Source organism: Galeopterus variegatus, unplaced genomic scaffold (assembly GCF_000696425.1).
Source record: "Galeopterus variegatus unplaced genomic scaffold, G_variegatus-3.0.2 Scaffold2709, whole genome shotgun sequence".
Lineage (NCBI taxonomy): Eukaryota > Metazoa > Chordata > Mammalia > Dermoptera > Cynocephalidae > Galeopterus > Galeopterus variegatus.
This window is the reverse complement of record NW_007728820.1, coordinates 6037-21899: the sequence shown is the minus strand read 5'-3', so window position 1 is coordinate 21899 and position 15863 is coordinate 6037. Positions and strand designations below refer to the sequence as shown.

The window sequence follows — 15863 nt, the reverse complement described above, 5'->3', positions numbered from 1 at the left end:
AGAACTATGTTTTGAATAATGTTTGAGACTGAACTTTTAATACCAGCAACACTGGCTTTTAAATACCCAATGGGACCACTCCAGTGTAACTCAGAAAGACAGGAATAGTATGGAATCTGGTCAAGGTGTTAAGAGACTACAACCCAGTGGGGCAGGGGGATAGCTATCAATTAAACGGGAACTGTTTTACATTTCAATGAGTTGGACTCCTTAACTAAGCCTTTCTATTATTGTTATATATTGGCTGTACCCAATATGGGGTGCCCTGGGTGAACCAAACACTGGTGTAGGCGAAGGGCTGGGAATGCTAAAGGAATGGGAAGAGGCACCAAGAACTTTTCCTACGGTACTGTTTGCTGAGGCTTAGTGACACCTGCAGGAGCCTTGTATCCTCTTCCCCTTGTGTTATTCAATCTTAAAAACAGATACAGTGCTAACGATGCCATTCCAGTAACTGGGTAGTTTCAGGTGAGACATCTCAGGGAGCACATTGAGGGTGCCGGGATGGTGATGCTTGGAGAAGATAGAAAAATAGTGAGTAGTAGAGATATTCTGTCCTGGGGAACTGTCTGATGACCTAGGAAGGGGCATTTGGCTTTGGGGAAGCTTCCTGGACAGTCCGGAACCACAGAATGACCTCAGATGTGAGATCGAGAGGGGAGTGGTGACTTTTCCCAAGACAGATGTGCAGGACAGACTGGGATAGATAGGTCTTCATCTCCACATTCTCATTCCGGCATTCAGGTTCTTTCTGGGTGTCCTGCCCATGTAATCAGAAAAAGCCAGCTAAAAGCGCTTTTATTCTTTGTAACATGTTATAAACAGTTAACAGCATAAACGGAGCTGACTTCAGATAGGATAGAATGATTAAGAGGCTGTCTCTTTGAAGTCGGATCTGAATTTTCAACGCTGACATTGTTACTTTCTTGCTGTGTGGTGCTGGGTAAGCAAGCTATCAAACGTCTCTGATCTTAGCCTCCTCATTTATAACATGGGGTTAATACCTCTTGGCAGGCTCATGTGATAATTAAATAAGAAAACATATGTAAAGCAACTAATACAATTCTTGGCACAGATAAGGTGCTGAATAAATGGTGCTATGGATGATGATGATGATGATGATGATGATTAGTGTTCCTGGAAAGAAGTTGGGGCAACTCCATGCCATCCCACTTCTCTGCAGTACTTAAAGCATGCCCTAAAGAATTAGTTCATGGGGAAGAGGACATGGGGTGAGAGCAGGAGTCGAGCGATTGGATGCCCATCCCACTGTGGGAGGGGCTCAGCACTGGGGAACAGGGCTGGGATACAGCTGACACCATACTCCCCGCACCCTGCAAGAAACTAATATACCTACATGAAACCTTCGTACCAGTGGAGGCCAGCAGCATTAGGAAGGACCAGAGGGAAACAGCCTAGATTCCCTCCCCATTGCCAACAAATAGCCTGACTGGAGGCACCATCTCCCTTCCTCCCTGCTTTTTCTCAGCAGTGGGATGTCCATGAGAGTCTACGGCAATTGTTCTCAGCCTTCGTTTCATATTAGAATCACCTAAAAAGCTTTACAAAATCCTTGTGTCTGGGACTCCCTTCAGAACAACTAAATCAGAATCTCTGGGGGTGGGCCCACATATTGGTAGCTTCAGTTCCAGTGTGCAGTCAAGGTTGAGAACTACTGGGACTCTAGGCAAAACTGAAGGGAGGGAAAGAATTTGAAGAGAGAAAGAAAAAGGAGAAGGTATGTGAAAAATAGAATTCACTTCCAAGAGTCACAGATTGGTTTAATGAGCACTAAAAGTGGAAGAACTATGTTTTGAATAATGTTTGAGACTGAACTTTTAATACCAGCAACACTGGCTTTTAAATACCCAATGGGACCACTCCAGTGTAACTCAGAAAGACAGGAATAGTATGGAATCTGGTCAAGGTGTTAAGAGACTACAACCCAGTGGGGCAGGGGGATAGCTATCAATTAAACGGGAACTGTTTTACATTTCAATGAGTTGGACTCCTTAACTAAGCCTTTCTATTATTGTTATATATTGGCTGTACCCAATATGGGGTGCCCTGGGTGGATTAAACGGGAACTGTTTTACATTTCAATGAGTTGGACTCTTTAACTAAGCCTTTCTATTATTGTTATATATTGGCTGTACCCAATATGGGGTGCCCTGGGTGAACCAAACACTGGTGTAGGCGAAGGGCTGGGAATGCTAAAGGAATGGGAAGAGGCACCAAGAACTTTTCCTACGGTACTGTTTGCTGAGGCTTAGTGACACCTGCAGGAGCCTTGTATCCTCTTCCCCTTGTGTTATTCAATCTTAAAAACAGATACAGTGCTAACGATGCCATTCCAGTAACTGGGTAGTTTCAGGTGAGACATCTCAGGGAGCACATTGAGGGTGCCGGGATGGTGATGCTTGGAGAAGATAGAAAAATAGTGAGTAGTAGAGATATTCTGTCCTGGGGAACTGTCTGATGACCTAGGAAGGGGCATTTGGCTTTGGGGAAGCTTCCTGGACAGTCCGGAACCACAGAATGACCTCAGATGTGAGATCGAGAGGGGAGTGGTGACTTTTCCCAAGACAGATGTGCAGGACAGACTGGGATAGATAGGTCTTCATCTCCACGTTCTCATTCCGGCATTCAGGTTCTTTCTGGGTGTCCTGCCCATGTAATCAGAAAAAGCCAGCTAAAAGCGCTTTTATTCTTTGAAGATTTTTTACTCATAATAGAATGCATGCTCTTTGTAAAGAATGTGGAAAATACAAAAAGAGTAAAGAAAATTCACCTCTAATTCCATCGCCATGAGAAAAATCAGCTATTTATAACAAATAATTTCTTCATAGACTTTTTGCTATTTGAATATATGTAATATATATGTTTTGCACCATCAGAATTGTCCTGTACATTTAGGTGATTTTTTTCCTCCACTGTGGTTGATTATTTATTTACTTATAACCTCTATATTTTTTATATATTAATAGAAACCATATAAGCTTTATAGATGTTGTGCTTGGTTTTATATAGGATTTAAATTTTTGAGTAATTTTAATTATACAATTTTTAATCATAGACATAACCCCTGCAAAAAGTAAAAAAAAAAAAATTACATTGCAGAATATTATTAGATAAAAATTTTCTCTCTCCCCCATCCCTCATCCCCCAAACCTTTTTCTAAGATACAGACTTTTAACAATTTCTTGTTTTGTATGGTTTAAATATTGTATTTTTCCCTCAAGGTTATACTGTGAGGACATTCCCAGATTATTTTTCTTCAGAAAGACTATTTTCAAGATTATGTGCTATTGCATGTTGTAAATATGTTAATGTATTTAATATTCCCATATTTTTGGCCATGTATGTTGTCACCAGCTATTTATTCTTATAAGTAATGCTATAGGGGACATCCTTGTAAATCTTTAATTATTTTTTTGGAAAGCACTGAGTAAGTTAATTTTACAACATTCAGAATTTTATAACATTCAATTATTTAGTAATAGAAGTCACTTTTTAAAAAAGAAGATTTGGTTTTCTATTAGTCCATTTCTGTTGCTTAAAACACCTGAAACTGGTCATTCATTATTATTTTCATTTATAGAAACATAATTGATTATACATATTTGTGGGGTACAGAGTTGACTATCAGTATTTGTGTACAATATGTTATGATCAAATCAGGACAGTTGACATATTCGTCATTACAAAACATACTCATTCTTTGTGTCCGTGAACCAGTTTCTCCCTAACCCCTTACACTCCCCCTTTCCTCCCTCTAATAATTACAGCTCTGTTCTCTCCTTCTGAATGTTGAAAGTATTATTGTGTTTGTTGTTTATTTCTTTGTTTCTTTCTTTTTTAGCTCCCACATATGAGTGAGGACATGCGGTATTTCTCTTTCTGTGCCTGGCTTATTTCAGTTAACATAATTTTCTCCAAGTTCATCCATGCTGCTCCGAATGGCAGAATTTCATTCTTTTTATGGCTGAGTAGAATTTCAGTGTGTATATATACCGCATTTTCTTTATCCAGTCATCTGTTGATGGACATTTAGGTTAATTCCAATTCTTGGCTATTGTAAATAAAGCTGCAATAAACATGGGGGTGCAGGTTTCCCTTAGACATGATGATTTCCATTCCTTTGCATATATACCCAGTAGTGGGATTGCTGGATCATATGGTAGTTCTAATGGTTTGAGAAACCTTCATACTGTTTTCCATAAAGACTGTACTAATTCACAGTCCCATCAACAGTGTAGAAGGGTTTCCCTTTCTCCACATCCTTGCCAGCATTTGTCATTCTCTGTCTTTTTGATAATAGCCAGGTTAACTGGGGTGAGATGATGTCTCAATGTGGTTTTGATTTGCATTTCCCCTATGATTAGTGATGTTGAACATTTTTTCATGTACCTGTTGGCCATTCGTATGTCTTCCTTTGAGAAATGCCCATTCGGCTGCTTTGACAATTTTTTAATTGGATTATTTGGGGTTTTGTTTGTTTGTTTTTACCGATAAGTTGTTTGAGTTCCTTGTGTTAACTCCTTGTTGGATGCATAATTTGCAAATATTTTCTCCCATTCTGCAGATTGTCTTTTCACTCTGTTGTTTCCTTTGCTGTGCAGAAGCTTTTTAGGATATAACTCCATTTGTTTATTTTTTCCTTTGTTGCCTATTCTTTTGGGATCTTATTCATAAAGTCTTTGCCCAGTCCTGAAGTATTTCCCCTATGTTTCCTTCTAGGAATTTTATAGTGAAACTGCTAATTTATAAAGGAGTGAAATTTATTTCTTACAGTTTTGGAGGCTGGGAAGTCCATGGTCCTGGAGTACATCTGTTGAGGGCCTTCTTCTGGGTGGGAACTCTCTACAGAGTCCCATAGTGATGCAGGGTGTCACATGGCGAGAATCCCAAGAGCTCCTTATAAAGCCACCGGCCCACACCCACGATAACTCATTACTTCATGAATGGATTAGTTCTTTCTCGAGGGCACAGTCCTCACAATCCAATCACCTCTCAAAGGCCTCACGTTTCAAATACCATAATTGGATTTCCCACCCTCTTAACACTGTTACAGTGGGGATCAAGTTTCCAACATGTGAACTTTTGGGGGACGCATTTGACCTATAGCAAGTTTTTATCAGTCATTTAATGTATCTATTTTGTTAATTTTACTCTTTAAAAAAAATAGGCTTTATTTTTTTAGATCAGTTTTAGGTTCATAGCAAAATTTAGTAGAAATTAGAGAGTTCCTACATTTGACCTATAGCAAGTTTTTATCAGTCATTTAATGTATCTATTTTGTTAATTTTACTCTTTAAAAAAAAATAGGCTTTATTTTTTTAGATCAGTTTTAGGTTCATAGCAAAATTTAGTAGAAATTAGAGAGTTCCTGTGTACTCCCTATGTACTCCCCCTACACTCCCAGCTTCCCCCACTATAAACATTTGGGCTTGAGTGGTACATGTGTTAGAACTGATGAACTTACAGTGACACAGTGCTATCACCCAAAGTCCTTGCTTACATTAGAATTCACTTTTGGTTATTCATTCTGTGGGTTCTGACAAATGTATAATGACATGTATCCACCATTATANTGCAGAATATTATTAGATAAAAATTTTCTCTCTCCCCCATCCCTCATCCCCCAAACCTTTTTCTAAGATACAGACTTTTAACAATTTCTTGTTTTGTATGGTTTAAATATTGTATTTTTCCCTCAAGGTTATACTGTGAGGACATTCCCAGATTATTTTTCTTCAGAAAGACTATTTTCAAGATTATGTGCTATTGCATGTTGTAAATATGTTAATGTATTTAATATTCCCATATTTTTGGCCATGTATGTTGTCACCAGCTATTTATTCTTATAAGTAATGCTATAGGGGACATCCTTGTAAATCTTTAATTATTTTTTTGGAAAGCACTGAGTAAGTTAATTTTACAACATTCAGAATTTTATAACATTCAATTATTTAGTAATAGAAGTCACTTTTTAAAAAAGAAGATTTGGTTTTCTATTAGTCCATTTCTGTTGCTTAAAACACCTGAAACTGGTCATTCATTATTATTTTCATTTATAGAAACATAATTGATTATACATATTTGTGGGGTACAGAGTTGACTATCAGTATTTGTGTACAATATGTTATGATCAAATCAGGACAGTTGACATATTCGTCATTACAAAACATACTCATTCTTTGTGTCCGTGAACCAGTTTCTCCCTAACCCCTTACACTCCCCCTTTCCTCCCTCTAATAATTACAGCTCTGTTCTCTCCTTCTGAATGTTGAAAGTATTATTGTGTTTGTTGTTTATTTCTTTGTTTCTTTCTTTTTTAGCTCCCACATATGAGTGAGGACATGCGGTATTTCTCTTTCTGTGCCTGGCTTATTTCAGTTAACATAATTTTCTCCAAGTTCATCCATGCTGCTCCGAATGGCAGAATTTCATTCTTTTTATGGCTGAGTAGAATTTCAGTGTGTATATATACCGCATTTTCTTTATCCAGTCATCTGTTGATGGACATTTAGGTTAATTCCAATTCTTGGCTATTGTAAATAAAGCTGCAATAAACATGGGGGTGCAGGTTTCCCTTAGACATGATGATTTCCATTCCTTTGCATATATACCCAGTAGTGGGATTGCTGGATCATATGGTAGTTCTAATGGTTTGAGAAACCTTCATACTGTTTTCCATAAAGACTGTACTAATTCACAGTCCCATCAACAGTGTAGAAGGGTTTCCCTTTCTCCACATCCTTGCCAGCATTTGTCATTCTCTGTCTTTTTGATAATAGCCAGGTTAACTGGGGTGAGATGATGTCTCAATGTGGTTTTGATTTGCATTTCCCCTATGATTAGTGATGTTGAACATTTTTTCATGTACCTGTTGGCCATTCGTATGTCTTCCTTTGAGAAATGCCCATTCGGCTGCTTTGACAATTTTTTAATTGGATTATTTGGGGTTTTGTTTGTTTGTTTTTACCGATAAGTTGTTTGAGTTCCTTGTGTTAACTCCTTGTTGGATGCATAATTTGCAAATATTTTCTCCCATTCTGCAGATTGTCTTTTCACTCTGTTGTTTCCTTTGCTGTGCAGAAGCTTTTTAGGATATAACTCCATTTGTTTATTTTTTCCTTTGTTGCCTATTCTTTTGGGATCTTATTCATAAAGTCTTTGCCCAGTCCTGAAGTGTTTCCCCTATGTTTCCTTCTAGGAATTTTATAGTGAAACTGCTAATTTATAAAGGAGTGAAATTTATTTCTTACAGTTTTGGAGGCTGGGAAGTCCATGGTCCTGGAGTACATCTGTTGAGGGCCTTCTTCTGGGTGGGAACTCTCTACAGAGTCCCATAGTGATGCAGGGTGTCACATGGCGAGAATCCCAAGAGCTCCTTATAAAGCCACCGGCCCACACCCACGATAACTCATTACTTCATGAATGGATTAGTTCTTTCTCGAGGGCACAGTCCTCACAATCCAATCACCTCTCAAAGGCCTCACGTTTCAAATACCATAATTGGATTTCCCACCCTCTTAACACTGTTACAGTGGGGATCAAGTTTCCAACATGTGAACTTTTGGGGGACGCATTTGACCTATAGCAAGTTTTTATCAGTCATTTAATGTATCTATTTTGTTAATTTTACTCTTTAAAAAAAATAGGCTTTATTTTTTTAGATCAGTTTTAGGTTCATAGCAAAATTTAGTAGAAATTAGAGAGTTCCTGTGTACTCCCTATGTACTCCCCCTACACTCCCAGCTTCCCCCACTATAAACATTTGAGCTTGAGTGGTACATGTGTTAGAACTGATGAACTTACAGTGACACAGTGCTATCACCCAAAGTCCTTGCTTACATTAGAATTCACTTTTGGTTATTCATTCTGTGGGTTCTGACAAATGTATAATGACATGTATCCACCATTATAGTATCGTACAGAGTAGTTTCACTGCCCTAGAAATTCTCTGTGCTCCACCTATTCATCCCTTCCACCCCCTAACCCCTGGCAACCACTGATCTTTTTACTGTCTTCATAGTTTGCCTTTTCAGAATGTCATATAGTTGAAATTACACAGTATGTAGCTTTTTCAGGTTGGCTTCTTTCACTTAGTAATATACATTTAAGTTTCCTCCATGTCTTTTTGTGGCTTGATATCTCATTTCTTTTTAGTGCCAAATAATATTCTATTGTCTGGATGTATAGTACCACCGTTTATTTATCCACTCACCTACTAAGGGACATCTTTGTTGCTTCCAAGTTTTGGCATTTATGAGCAGATCTGCTATAAACATCCATGTGTGGGTTTTTGCGTAGACATAAGTTTTCAGATCATTTGGGTAAATACCAAGGAGTGTGATTGCTGGATCATATGGTAGGAATATGTTTAGTTTTGTAGGAAACTGCCAAGCTGTCTGCTGAAGTGGCTGTACCATTTTGCATTTCTTGCTAGCATTTGGTGTTGTCAGTGTTCTGGATTTTGGCCATTCTAATAGGTATGTAGTGGTATCTCACTGTTGTTTTAATTTGCATTTCCTTGATAACATATGATGTTCAGCGTCTTTTCATATGTTTATTTGCCATCTTTATAACTTGTTTGGTGAGGTTCAGATCTTTTGCTGGTTTTTGAATTGGAGTGTTCATTTTCCTATTGTTGAAGAAGTTTACTTTTAAGGATTCATCGGAGATAACTCTTTTTTTTAAAAAAAAAAGATGACCAGTAAGGGGATCTTAACCCTTGACTTGGTGTTATTAGCACCACGCTCACCCAGTGAGCTAAGCGGCCATCCCTATATGGGATCCGAACCCGTGACCTTGGTGTTATTGGCACCACACTCTCCCGAGTGAGTCATGGGCCGGCCCGGAGATAACTCTTAATGGAGATACTGATAACTAGAAATGCTCGACTCCTAAAGTTTCAGCATGGAAGATTAGTGCTTGCAATTTGCAAACCACTGATTATTTGAACACAGAGTATCAGATGAGGAATGATTGTACCACTTTGAGCTATTGGCAAGGATGTGGGTTTCTTGCCTGCATGAGGTTTGCAGAGTAAGAAAAGATGGATTGAAAGCTAGAGCAACAGCATCTAACAGGTGAGCCAGAGAAGAGGAACCTAAGTTGGGGCCTGAGGGGTGTGGCCAGAAAGGTAGAAGAAAAACCCGGAGCAGTGGGACAAAGTTTACTTGAGAAAGTTTAAAGAACAAGTGGGTCAGCATTGCCAAATGCTTGAAAGAGTATAAGTAAATGTGAACAGAAACACTTCCTTTGAATTGAGATAAGGAGATCGTGAGGGATCATCAAGTCAGCAGGCAATGGGAAGAGCAGAACTCACATTGCAGTGAGCTGAGGAATAAACAGGTGGCAAGGACGTGGCAAGCACAGGAACAGTTCACTTCTTTAAGAACTCAGCCCTGGAAAGAGAAAGGAGGTTGCAGGTTGGGGGAGACACCAAGTCTAAGGTTCTTCCCCACACTTTCCTCGGTATAGAAGGGTGTTAGAGAACACTCTTGGGAAAATCCCCTACCTGGGGCTTATAATGGTTTTTCTGTTTTCTCCCAGGCCCATCCTTTGGCTTTCTCTGCCTGGCTGTGTCTCCCAAGCTCACTCCTGGGGACTGAACAACTCAGGCTCCCCTGCTGGCTAGTTTACTCTTGGGTTCAAAGAGCCAGTGGGGGAGGAGATTAGAAGGAGACAGGAAGGAAGGGAGAGGGCATGGTGTTTAGCCTCTTCTCCTTCCTACTCAGGCACCAGGTTGTGCACTGGCTGCATCCCTCCACCAGGGCAGCCCCTGACAGGCAGCCCCTCCCCCACAGCTCCTGCTCACACTGGGCCTGGGGGAGCCAGCCATTCCTCCTCCCACCTTCTCAGCCCAGCATGGTAAAGGTTCCCCACTGTTGGTATTCTCCAGGTGCCTCAGTCCTGTGGTTTGGATGTCCTCTCAAGCTCATGTCAGAGCTTAATTCCCAATATTGTATTTGAAAGGTGGGGCCTTTAAGAGGGGATTAGATCATGAGGACTATGCCCTCATATGAATGGATTAATCCATTCATGGATTAATGGGTTAATGGTTTAGTGGGTTATCAGGGAGTAGACTGGTGGCTTTATAAGGAGAGCAAGCGAGCATGTTAACTCTCGTTCTCTCATGCCCTTTTCACCATGTGATAACCTGCATTGCCACAGGACTCTGCAGAGAGCTCCCACCAAGAAGGTCTTCAGCAGATGTGTCCCTTGGACTTTGGACTTCCCAGCTTCCAAAACTGTAAGTAATAAGTTTTGTTTCTTCATCAATTACCCAATTTCGGGTATTCTGTTATAAGCAGCAGAAAATGAACTAATTTGCTCAGCATCCCTTGTCATTCCCTCACCCTGGTCCACAGGCTTCATTAAAGGTCTTTCCACCAAAGTCTTTTCAGTTGAGTCATCTGAGTACAGTTCTGCTCCCTGCCAGACCCTCACTGAAACAGGATGAAAGACCACATAATCATTTTTCCTTCTCGTGGGAAACATATAAAAGTAATAGGGTGTGAATACAGTCTACTTCTCTTACGCAAATTGTGCCATGGCCTATGTGACTCTTCTAAGAAATGGCTGCCAGGATGGAGGACAATAGTTACTTTTGCAAATTCCATTCCAAAATGTCAAAAGTCCTATCTTGTGTGTGTGTGTGTGTGTATATATATTTCTACTGGAGGGGAAATTTGTCCCATGGTTTTTTCAATATGGAAAAAGAAAACTATGAGTGAATGTCATAATGGGCCCCTTAATGTCTGTCCTGAGAGAAATGGTAACAATAATGAGAACTGCTGTGGTCTGGTGTTCCCAGAGCCCAGCACAGGCCACAGCACACTTCTCTTCCATTTGCCTTGTCTCTGAATGAGTTCCCCATTCCTGAGACCCAGAGATTTTCAGACAGATGAAAAGAGGCAGAGGGTTGATAAGGGCACAGGCAGTGCCCAGCTAGTGCTTGATCTTGAAACTCAAGGGGATGTGGAGAATGAAACTCTGCTGGGTCTCAGTTTCTTGTATCTCTCAGTATTGGGAAAAGGATCTTTACTCATGGAATGCTTTAATACAGATTTGTGGATAGATATACAGCAGAAAGGATAACGCTTTATAAGCAGGAGGTTGAGGACACAAGAGGCTTCTCTCTATGGCATGAGACTGCACCCTAAGGCGGGAGCTGCTCAGTGTACAATGCAGTGTATAGTGTACAGTGTGGCCCAAGTTCATTATTTCCATTTCCCGACAACGTGTTGAGACCAAAAGGGGTCAACTAGACATACTTTATTAGCCATTCTCTACATTTGCACTCTATCTCTCTGCTCCCCATCCCTACCAACTCTCATCTCATGCAGCGCACCACAGCCCCATGGAATCCTCTATGTAATTGTCATGGTGGGAGGACAAGAGGGATGGCCTTCTGGGCTGGTCCTGGGCACTCAGCAGAGCGTTGTTCTTCTTTGGGGAAAGGCAGGACAACCAGCTTCTTCTCTGTAGGCCCCAAGAAGAGGAAGGAGACATCCAGGGTATCTCCCTGGGGATTCGTGGTTAGATCCAGCTGCACAGGGAAGGCCTCATGAGGGCCCTTTTCCTGGGAATCTTCAGGCTTCTCATCATCCAAGTCAGGGAGATATTGGACAGACCCTCTTGGCACAGCTTTGGAGGGGGAGTCAGTGTGGGTTGTGTCTTTCTTCTGGGAATCTTCTACCTTGGGGAGGCTTGCATGTTCCTGATTAACAGCAGAATTTTCACCTCCAGGGGCTGTAGCCTGAAACAAGAACATATTCAAATGCAGAGTTCCACAGGGAAAGCCCTGCTATGCCTGGTACTAGGATAAGTTTATCTGTGCCTTTCTGATGGAATGTTTCAAAGGGAGACCAGGTAGAGGGATGGGACTCCTGGTGAAAGGGTTAAAATGCAACATAGACAAGGGCTAGGGGGAACCAAGACTTGCAGAAACTTGACTGCAAATCTTGCAATTTCTGAGCTGAACAATGGTCCAGAGAGGTTCAGTGACTCACTCAAAGTCTTCAGTGAGCTGTCTCCCTATTCCTAGTAGAGGGAACAGCAGTCACCTTTTATTGATTATTTATTCTGTGCAGACCTTGTACAGAACCCTTCATCCAGGTCCTCTCACTTGCTTCTCTCAGGGATCTGAATGAGGGAGGTGTTGCAATCCCATTCTACAGATGAGACAACCAACTCTCAGATGGGTAAGTATGTGCCTGTGGTCACACAGCTCACAGGTGGCAGAGCAGGACTGGAACTCAGGTGGCCTGTCCCAACCACCTTCCAACTACACCAGACTACTTCATAATAAGTGCTCGATAAATACTTCTGGAAAGGGATTGAAAGTTTTTATTGCAATGACCTCTCCATGCAGTTCAGGGTGTCGTTTCTTTGGGACACTGAATGTAATGCCTCAGAGGCTTGAGCTATCCAAGCTAGTACTTCCCTGTTTCTAAATGTGTCTTTATTTTGCAGGATCACACTGTGACTAAAACCAGGTGTGACAGGTCTTTGACCAGTTACCCTGTGGGTGTGTGTTGGGCAGCCTGAGTAAAGTGGTGATTATAGATCTTGGGAAAACCAAAGCAGGGGGTGGGGTAGTGGCAGCTAAATATAGACAATCTGCTCTTCACAGGAAGACAAACAATTAGATTGAAAAATACCTGTGATTTAAAGAAGTCACACGTCACAGAGACCAACTTTTCTCTGGTTTGAACCAGAGAACCTTTGCAAAGACCAACAGGCTAAAAGAAAGAGAAAATATGATGTCATGTAAGTATTAACATTATTAATGATCATAAATGTAAATTAACCTGTTTCCTGCTTGTGCAGACACACTGTCAACCAATATTTTTATGCTTCTACCATGTAATAGGCATGCTCTGAGCTAATTCTCTCCAGCTCACCCTAACCAAGAAATCACTCAAACGGGACTAAATTGCTTCTAGTGATAGGAAACTTAGTGTATCTTGAGAAGAAAAGTTCTGAGTTTTAGAAAATTTTTCGTGTTGAGTGAAAAGCTGTATCTATACAACTTCTACCTCTTGACCTGAGTTCTACCCTTGGGTCTTTCATACAGCGGCACTTTATATATGTTCCACCTGAGTTTTCTCAGACAAAACCACCATCAAGTCCTTCTTTATTTAATAATAGAACAACTTTTTCTTATTGCAAATGTTAATAAATTGTTGTTGAGAATATAGATAAATGAAAAGAAAGTAAAAAGACCTGTAATTACACAAAAGACATTAGTTACCTGCAATGATTTGATTTCTTTTCTTCCAATATATTTTCCTATGCATGTATATTTTTTCTTTACAAAAGTAGGATAGTGTTATACATATTATTTTATAATTCTGTTTTGTCACCTAACGATATATTATTAAAATCCTTTTATGGTATTGAATAGTCATCTATGATTTTCTTTGTAATAGCTACCTAGTATTCTTCTGTATTATTTAACAGGCTCTCTTTTGTTGGACAACTAGATTGAATCTAATTTTTTTTGTTTATCTGTTTAAGCATTGAAGCTACATCTTTTCACATATCCCTAGTTACTTCCTTAGAGTAAACTTCTGGAAGAGGAATTTTAGGGTCATAGAGTATATACATTTTCAAGTGTAAATACAATATTATAATGAAATGTTGCCTCAGTTTTTAAAGAAGAGCTCTTAAGTGTATCCATACAAAATTTACTAAAATATGTTTAGATAGATTTCCCGAACATTACTCTATTACCCATCTCCAGACCATATGAAGAGAAGACTAGAAATTTCTTAAGGTGGGAAGATCCATTAAAGTATGAAGTCCTTGGGGAATTCCTTCAGCCTTTCCCTTCTCCTTTTCATCACCACGCCACAAAGGGGAGGGACTCTAAGAGAACCTTCTGGAGAGACTGCAGATACCTGCACCAAGTAGAGCCTGGCCATTCCCACCATGACTAGGATCTGCTGAGATAACAAGTTCTGTAGACCTATGTGGTACTGACACTAGAGTGGATGTGGATGTGCTTAACATGTGAACCCCAAAGAACATCTGCGGCATCAGATTGGAAAGGAAGAAGTAAAACTGTCTCCATTTGTGGATGACATAATCTTGTATATGATGGACTTCAAAAAGTTGATATAAAGATTTGTATTATCCTTCAACTCTATTTTTCCACAAACTACTTGAAGTATCCTCATATAGAGAATCTTAAGGAATCCACTAGAAACCAGTAGACTAATAAATGAGTTCATCAAAGTTATGGGATACTAGGTCAATACAAAAAATCAGTTGTTTTTCTATATACTTGCAATGAATAATCCAAAAATGAAATTAAGAAAATTCCATTACATTAGTATCAAAGAGAATAAAATATTCAAGAAATAAATTTCTAGACTAATAAATGAGTTCATCAAAGTTATGGGATACTAGGTCAATACAAAAAATCAGTTGTATTTCTATATACTTGCAATGAATAATCCAAAAATGAAATTAAGAAAATTCCATTACATTAGTATCAAAGAGAATAAAATATTCAAGAAATAAATTTCCTAATTACTAAAATAAGTGGAAGTCTTATACATTGAAAACTATAAAACATTGTCAAAAGAAATTAAATAAGTCCTAAACAAATGGAGACATCACATATTCATGCATCTGAAGACTTAATGTTAAGGTGACAGTACCTCCCACATTGACTTATAGATTCAATGCAATCAAATGTATCAAATTTCTGACTTTCCTTTTGTAATAGAAATTGACAAAATGATTCCAAAGTCATCATGAAAATGCAAAGGATCCAGAATACCTGAAACAATCTTGAACAAGAAGAACAAAATAGGGCCGACCCCGTGGCTCACTCGGCTGAGTGCAGCGCTGGGAGCGCCGAGGCCGCGGGTTTGGATCCTATATAGGGATGGCCAGTGCACTCACTGGCTGAGCGTGGTGCAGACAACACCAAGCCAAGGGTTACAATACCCTTACCAGTCACCAAAAAAAAAAAAGAACAAAATAGAAGGATTCACATTTCTCAATCTCAAAACTTACTACGAATCTATAGTGTTTAAGACAGTGCAGTATTGTATGAGGACAGATAAACAGATCAATAAATCGAATTGAGAGTAGAGAAATAAAATCCTATATTTATAGTCAATTGATCTTCAAGAAGTATGCCAATTAAATGGAGGAAATAATAGTTTTTTCAACAAATAATGCTGGGGCAACTGAATATGCACATATAAAAGAATAAAATTGAAACTCCCTCATACCATATACAAAATTAACTCAAAATGGCTCATAGACCTATATGTAGGGGTTTATTTCTTTACTATCAATTTGATTCTATTGATATATATATATTTTTATTATATATTATAATATTAATATTATATTTTTTATATTTTGTATTTTAAATATAAATATATATATTTCATATATATAATCTCAATTTGATTCCATTGATGTACATATATCTCTATATCTCAGTGGAAATATATATATATCCTTATACCAATACCATACTTTCTTAAATACTGTAGCCTTACAGTAAGTTTTGAAACTGAGAAGTGTGAGTCCTCCTAGTTTGTGCTTCTTCAATATTGTTTTGGGTTCTGGATCCTTTGCATTTTTACATATGTAAATTTAGTGACTTTAGATTAGGCAGTGGTTCTTAGATATGACACCAAAAGCATATTCGAAAAAAGAAAAAATATATAAATAGGACTTCATCAAAACGTAAAACTTTTGTACTTCAAAAACATTATCAAGAAAATGACTAGACAGCTCAGAAAATGGGAGAAAATATTTAAAAATTATATATCTGATAAGAGCATTGTATCTAGAATATGTAAAGAACTCTTAAAATT

At 39.0% G+C, this 15863-nt stretch overlaps 1 protein-coding gene across 1 annotated transcript in view; it reads right to left on the bottom strand.

Annotated features, from left to right (window-relative positions):
- Nucleotides 1–11274: 11274 nt before the first annotated feature.
- The window catches only part of LOC103598682 (fetuin-B-like), a 10260-nt gene continuing 5671 nt past the window's right edge, over nucleotides 11275–15863 (bottom strand). Inside the window, exons 5-6 of the mRNA XM_008582732.1 lie at nucleotides 12678–12758; nucleotides 11275–11773 (exon numbers count right to left, since the gene is read on the bottom strand). Of these exons, the coding sequence (XP_008580954.1) occupies nucleotides 11396–11773; nucleotides 12678–12758 (459 nt within the window). The 3' untranslated portion in view covers nucleotides 11275–11395. The remainder of the gene's footprint in view (nucleotides 11774–12677; nucleotides 12759–15863) is intronic.